Source organism: Lucilia sericata, unplaced genomic scaffold (genome assembly GCF_015586225.1).
Source record: "Lucilia sericata isolate MDLA Ls3-8-SP2 unplaced genomic scaffold, ASM1558622v1 Contig000638F_arrow, whole genome shotgun sequence".
In the NCBI taxonomy this organism is placed as follows: Eukaryota; Metazoa; Arthropoda; class Insecta; order Diptera; family Calliphoridae; genus Lucilia; species Lucilia sericata.
In genome coordinates this window covers 2501-10637 of record NW_023994644.1, presented here as the reverse complement: position 1 = coordinate 10637, position 8137 = coordinate 2501, and the positions used below count along the sequence as shown (strand labels likewise).

At 29.3% G+C, this 8137-nt stretch overlaps 1 protein-coding gene across 1 annotated transcript; it reads right to left on the bottom strand.

Annotated features, from left to right (window-relative positions):
• Positions 1 to 5830: 5830 nt before the first annotated feature.
• LOC119606938 (SH3 domain-binding protein 5 homolog) lies at positions 5831 to 7610 on the bottom strand (the record flags this gene model as incomplete). The annotated part of the gene is given in 2 exon segments (XM_037960611.1): positions 5831 to 6358; positions 6360 to 7610. Coding segments are annotated over 2 exon segments (1335 nt in total), but the record flags the coding sequence as incomplete, so codon positions are not given.
• Positions 7611 to 8137: the final 527 nt, after the last annotated feature.

Genomic DNA, 8137 nt, shown 5'->3' with positions numbered 1-8137 from the left:
TTAATTAAATAATCGGTTTGTAAATTAAGATGAGAGCTTTAACAAATTTAAAGAATACAAAATTCGAAAATGTTTTAGAAATAATGATTTAGTGTTGCATTTATCAAGTAATCTTTTGAGCCTTGGCTCCCCACAAAGCGTTTTTTTTAAAGAATTTTCTTACAAAAATTCTTCTAAAAAAGTCTAAGTTACTTTTTTATTATTAGTTTTGCAAAAATTAACCCCTTTATTCAGTTTCTCGGACGAAAATTTTATATTAAAATTTTGTATGAAAAGTCATAATTAAAATAAAATTTCCATAAATCTTTGTAACTTTTAAATAACAAATAATAAAATCCTAGGCTTTAGTTAACTTTATTATTAACCTAATAAATGTATATATTTTAATTTGAGAAATTTTCGAGTAGTTTTCAAAAAGCAATATTTCGAGAAAAACATTTTTGATCAGTTTTCCATAGAATATACATATTTTTGACGCTTAAAATAAATACTAGCATTTTACTAGTATTTTTTCTATGAGTTTCAAGCTTTATGAATTGAACAGTTAGCTTTGTTTTTTTTTTCATTACTTGACTTTTCGAAGATTTTTAAATTTGATTTTCACCAATTATTTTGGATTTTTTCAACATTCTTTCACAGAAAAGTTTTCGACGAGTTTTTAATGATTTTCTTTCCTTGTGATATTTTTGAACTTTATAGATAAGTTTTCAAGTTCTAAAACATGAATTGACATCCAAAATTTTTCGAACAGTTTTATTTCTCAGTATTTAAAAGAGTTTTCCAAATTAACAGTTTTCGTAATTTTCGAAATACGGAGTTTCTTTTACATAATATTAAGTAAGTAAGTTTTATTGCAGACATGTTTTTTAACATATTCGTACTTCATAAAAGTTCAAGTTTCAATGAATATTTTCATACTTTTCTTTTCATCTATTTTCGATTGGAAATGTTTTCCTAGGAAACATTTTTAAAAGTTTTTATATGCAAATTTCAGTGACGTTTTTTTTGTTTGCCATACTCGATTTTATTTTTTGCCATACTCGTGTTTTTGTTTTTATAAAAGTCTGGGAGTTTTAGTTACGGAATGAAATGAATTGAGAACAGAATAAAGAATTTTTTAATAAAAAAATTAATTTGTATAAAAATATATTTTATTTTACAATATACAATTCGATTTTTTTATATTTAAAAGCTATAAACTGTAAAAAATTGAATTTTTAAAAATTTTAATATTGTATTATTAAAATAGACCGTTTTGTCGATAGTCGCTTAACGTCAGCAGTGATAATTGTAATCAAATAGCTTTTTGTCTGTGTATAACCCAACACAGTTGGCAACTCTTTATACAGCTGACTCCATTTTTTTGACAGTTTACGATAAAACTTTGTTCGTGTTGTGCGTGTGTTATAACTAAAAAACAAAAAAAAATCTAAAAAAAATATTTGTGTGTTTTTCTTACATATTTAAATTAATTTAAACAAAATACTAAAGTATTAAATTAAAAGTTTTAATGTGCGTTTAGTTACACAAACAATTTTTGTAGCGGCTATTATTTTTAACGAATTAAAAAAATTGTAAAAAACGTGAGGCTGCCCTGTACAAAAAAGTCTCGTGTACTGCAGAAGGTAAAGTGATTTTTTGGAAATATTTTCACTTTTATATTAAAAAGTTATATAATTTATGCAAGTTTTTGTGTAAATTAGTAAATAATATGTTTAAAATTAATTAATTATTAAGAATATTATTAATATTAAGAGATAAGTTACAAATTAGTGGATTTTCTGTGGCGTCTGTAGGGAAAATGAGAAAAGTTGTGTAAAATATGTTATTGGTTTTATGGTGGTTCGGTATTTTTAGTTTTATTGTTTAAAATTTATTGTTATTATTGTTGGAACAACCAAGTCCAAACAATTAATAAGTTCTTTTGAAGATTTTGGGCTTAAATTGGTTTGCTTTAGTTTTTGTGTCAACAGTTAGCAAATGTTTTCAAAATATTGGTTATATTTAAAAAATGATGTCATTGCCTTATAAATTTGTGTAATAATAGGCACCGTAAACAAAAATTCAATGCAACAAGCTAAGGCCTTAGAAAATTAAGGGCTATTTTACTAGGCTTTGATAAAAACACAATAAATGAAATGTTTCAAAAAGAAGTTCCTATTTTTAACCATGTTTAGTACGAACGATTTCCTGGAGTAGTTGGCTTATCCCATAATTGAATTTAATAAATGAACATTCATTATTCCTTCTGTACATACTTATTTTTTAATAAACCATTTGCTTAATGATAGCTTCTAAACCTCCTCCCTTTCTAGTAAACTTCAACATCGAAAAGATTCTAAAGTTCACTTTAATTAAATATGGGGAGGGTATAATGCGTTTGAGCTGATGATGTTTATAAGGCACAAAAATATTGGCACTGATCGACTTAAAATCACTTTTTGAGCCTTCAAAGTCATGTCCGTCAGTCTGTCCGGCTAGCTGACTATCCATGTAAAATCTGTGAGCAAAGAACAGGCCGGAATTTTCAAGATTTTATGTTTTTTGGCACAAGAACGAAGAATATTAAATGTGCTTGATATTCTATTATTTCACCTAGCCCCCATACAAATGGACCTTCTGATTTGGTATATTTAGCGCATCACTACGGCAAATATACAAATAACAGTAAAATTGCATATATGACACTGCCCATTTTTGAAATGATAGGCCGTTAAATTTCAAAATATACCCATGCCCGCCGAATAAGATTAATTTAAAGCATAGCTGTAAAATAATGATTAATAATCGTAATCATTATTAATTAGATTATTTTTATTATAAAGGTGAAATTAATGATTAATTAACGATTATTTTCAATATTTTTAATTAATTATTGATTACGATCAAAAATAATCTAAAAATAATTTTTCGTAATTTGAATTAATTGGAATTTATGAAAATAATAAAAAAAAAAATCAAAAAAAATCAAAATTAATCAAAAAATTAGTTGATTATTTTCATGGATTAATTTTGATTATTTTCCATATATTTAGTATAATTTCCTCCCAAAAAAAACTCTAAGAAAAATTTAATTATTTTTCCGGTAATCCACTAAAAATTACGGATTTTTGAGACCCATTTCGAAAAGATTGCAGTGATTTTTTCCTAATATGTTGTACTGAGATCAAGATTTTCAAACGAAATAAACTTGATAAATACATTGTTTTCAATAAAAAAAGTCACATAATCGAATAGTGTGTAACTTGGAAAACAGTTTTCCATTACACGTAATGTAAAAAGACAGAGAATTGTAGCAAATATATTGAAATTAATCAAAAATAATCGAAATTAATCCTTTAAAATAATCAAATTAATTATTTGATTAATTCTGATTATTTTTGATTATTTTCATTAATTTAAATTAATCCTGATTATTTTTAGATTAATTTTAACCGTAATTAATTAATAATCAGAAATTTTATACCAGAGAATTAAATAATCAATACGATTATTTTTGAAAAATAATTTAATTGATTATTAATCGTAATCAAAATTTTACAGCTATGATTTAAAGATTCTCATTTGAATCAAAACCTGACCTCTTATTCAAACCCATTAAGAGGTCATTCATTTCACCAAATCATAAACTTTTGCAAATCTACAACCAGTCCTAATAATTAGTTGATTTTCGAAATTTGTATTTTGTGGTGTGCTATGACTCTAATTTAAATATCTTTGATACTAATTGTCGTATAGTGTTCTTTAATTTTTCTCATTTTCAATAAAATTTAAAATTTTTTAGTGAAAAATTAATTTTTTTTTGTGAAAGTTTAAGATATTTTGTGAACATTTGTTAGTGTAATATTGAGAACAAATCTCGATCCTTGACCAGTAACCACAAATAAGATTATTTTTATTGATTATAATAACATTTTCTAATTTTTCCTTATTTTAGTGAAATATACAATTTTAAGTAAAAATTTTGAAAAATATATTTAATAATTCGTATAATAGTTTTCGTCCACAATATTCAATAAAAATCTTAAATATAAATTAAAGTTTAGGTGCGAATATATTGAAAATTTTTTAAAATTGCCCAATTCACAATCGGTACTTTTTGTCGTAATATTTTGTGGTCAGATGTAAAAAAGTTAATTTATTAGATCAGGCAAATTATTGCAAGTTTGCCAGATTCTATCTATCGCCAATTTCTATCTATCTATAAAAAATTTTAAAAATATAAGAGTTTCCAAGATGCACGAAATTTTGTATTTAATTCATATATGTTGTGCCAAGCCACCCATTTAAAGTTCGCCCGTTATGCTCTAAATGTTCACATGAATTTCAAAGTTCTCCATGTAAAATTTGAAGATTCTAGCTCTAATAGTTTCTCAGATATACGAATTTTTCTATTTGATTCATGTGGGGGCTTCAAGACCCCCCAGATGAAGTCAGCTTTTTTTTTCCTCCAAAATGTTCAGATGAATATTTAAGTTCTTCGTGCGAAATTTGAAGAATTTAGTTCCACTAGTTTTCCAGATAAACGAATTTTTGTCTTTAATTAATATGGGAGGTGCCGCTCCCCTCATGGGTAGTCCGCCAATTTATTACCCAAAAGGTTTAGATAGATGTTAAAGTTTTTCGTGCAAAATTTGAAGATTCTAACTGTAATAATTTCCAAGATAAACGTATTTTTGTATTTAATTTATATGGGAGGTGCCACACCCCCTAATGATAGTCCGCCTACTTTTTGTCCTAAATAATTATATTGACACTAAAGTTGCTCCGACAAAATTTGAGGACTCTAACTGTTATATTATCTAAAATATACGGATTTAATATTTTCTTAATATGGGCGTGGCTACTCGCCCACTTGGAATTTCAAAATAAAAAGTTGCCTATTACCTATTCCAGACAACTCTAATCTTTGTAGGAGAGATTTTAAGTAGAGAGAAACTATAGACGAGCTGGTGGCTCTATTTTATTGAACATCAATCTATCTATCTATCTATCTATCTATCTATCTATCTATCTATCTATCTATCTATCTATATATCTATATATCTATTTATCTATCTATCTATCTATCTATCTATCTATCTATCTATCTATCTATCTATCTATCTATCTATCTATCTATCTATCTATCTATCTATCTATCTATCTATCTATCTATCTATCTATCTATCTATCTATCTAACTATCTATCTATCTAACTATCTATCTATCTATCTATCTATCTATCTATCTATCTATCTATCTATCTATCTATCTATCTATCTATCTATCTATCTATCTATCTATCTATCTATATATCTATCTATCTATCTATCTATCTATCTATCTATCTATCTATCTATCTATCTATCTATCTATCTATCTATCTATCTATCTATCTATCTATCTATCTATCTATCTATCTATCTATCTATCTATCTATCTATCTATCTATCTATCTATCTATCTATCTATCTATCTATCTATCTATCTATCTATCTAACTATCTATCTATCTATCTATCTATCTATCTATCTATCTATCTATCTATCTATCTATCTATCTACATATTTAACTTTAACCCTTAACTCTAAAACCCCCAAAAGAAACAATATAAAAAGTAAGATCATAATTTTTATTTGTAATTTTCTTTTATATTTTACAACTTTTCATTTTAAAACTTATTTAATACCGGCTTTGCAATGAACTCTTTTTTATTTATTTTTTTATTAAATTTGTATTCTTTGCATTGTTTTCAACAATACTCTTGTTTAAATTTTATATTACTTATTTTATAATTATTTATAACCACAATCAATTTCTTATTGAATTTAGTTTTTAGTTAAAAAGAAAGAAATTATATTTAATATAATTAACACTATTTGTTTGTTATTTGATTTTTAAAGTTAAAGCTTTAAAGCTGCAAATGAAACGATTTTATTGTTTGTTTTCTTTATTAATATTTCAAAACTATAACTAATTTTGTTAGAAATTTTAATAAATTATCACATTAACATTATTTTAATTTTTAAATATAATTACATATTTTGTTTGAAAGTTTTGCAAAAGAAATTAAAAAAATACTTGTATTTTATTTAAATGTTAATTCAATTGATCGTTAATGCTGTTAATATTAAAATTCTAAAATTTTTCTTTTATAATTTAAATTTTTCAAAATTTTCAATTATTTAGCAGATCAAGTAGAGTTTGCCATAACTAACAATTTGTTTTGTAATTACTTATTAGCTATGTACTATATTAAATTTGTGAATTTACAAAGTTTTCCTTCCTAAACTTAATCCAACGAACGTCTACGTTGTTTATTATAACCACTGCTAGTATCTAGTATTTCATTTGAAAGACGTGCGAGTAGGGGTAGTTTCTCTCATGGAAACATTAACCAGGGGCAAGGGTTCCAGCTTTTGTAGTTTTTTCAAGGGTTTCACTACATGTTCGGGGGTACTGGGTAGACTGTTAACTACCTCGTTAGCTTGTGTTACCTTTATAAGAGGATTTTTAGGAGCAGGACAAGCCTCGGCACCCAAAGAGTCGGGTCTTACTGCAATATTTTTATTTTTAGCCGTATAGGTGGTAAGTTGTGGCTGCTGTTGTTGTTGCTGCTGTTTTGCACATTCTTTCAACAGCATTAAGTGATCCAATTTATCCACTGTGGCATTCAATTCATGCTCCCAAACATCATTTTGTTCTTGTTGACCATCTCCTCCCTCTATGGGTCTTACGGCTAAAAATTTAACTTGTTGCCTTAAAGCTTCGAGATCTTGTTCATCCACTATGCCCGAATTAAGTTCATGACTATCATTATAGTCTTCTACCTGTTCATCGGGATAATCTTCTGCACCGTGCTGCTTGATAACCACATCATCTTCTTCATCAATTTCAGAATCTGCCTTTAAGGCCAATATGGCTAAGGGAGCGGCAGCATTCTTATTGAGGTTGTTGCTGGTACTGCAAGCAGTCTCAGAGGATTTTTCCGATTGACCACTTAAAGACATTTGACTGCCTGCTATGGAGGGATAATCACATTTATCCAATTCCATATGGTAATCGGGCAAGGATGGCATGGTGGTGCTAGTGGGTGAATTAAGCTCGGCTCCTACACCCGGCTCACGGGGTCCTGGTGGTGGTGTGTTTAAAAGCTGTGGATAATCTCCTCTTTGCCTATGTATATCATCACTTATACGCTCTAGATTACGCAAGGCAGTGGCATAGGTATTCTTTGCCGTTTGCACTTGCAGTTGTAGCTCTTCGATGCGATTCTTTTGGGTTTGTAATTGATCTTGGCATATTTGTTTCTCCTCGAAATAGGGCCTTGATTTGGTAATACTGCGACGAAAACGTTCCTCTAATTGTTGAACTTTTTGTTCGGCTGCATGAAAAATACGTGTGCGACGTTGATGCTCCGCATGGCAGTCGGCTTTTTGCTTTTCAGCATCCATTACTTTTTGTGTGGCATGATTAAGCATTTCCTGCCAGGCATTGTCAAATTGCCATTCATGGGAATTTGACATGAAACGTTGCTCGGCTAGGGCAACTGTTTCTTTGGCGGCGGCATGTATTTCTGCAAAGAAAATTAAATTAGTAATGGTTTTTAAATAGATAGTTAGACAGAATGATAGATAGATAGACAGATAGATAGACAGATAGATAGACAGATAGATAGACAGATAGATAGACAGATAGATGAGACAGATAGATAGACAGATAGATAGACAGATAGATAGACAGATAGATAGACAGATAGATAGACAGATGGAGAGACAGATGGAGAGAAGTAAGAATAGATAGATAGATAGATGATAGATAGATAGATAGATAGATTAGATAGATAGATAGATAGATTTAGATAGATAGATAGTAGATAGATAGATAGATAGAATAGATCGATCGCTCGCTCGCTCGCTCGCTCGTCGCTCGCTCGCTCGCTGTCGCTCGCTCCTCGCCTCGCTCGCTCGCTCGCTGCCTGTCGCTCGCAGCGCTCGCTCGCTCGCTCGCTCGCTCCTCCGCGACTTCCGCTCTCTCGCTCGCCTCGCTCGCTAGCTTCGCTCGCTCGCTCGCTTCGCTCGCTCGCTCGCTCGCGCGTCGCTCGCTCGCTCGCTTCGCTCGCTCGCTTCGCTCGCTCGCTCGCGTCATCGCTAGC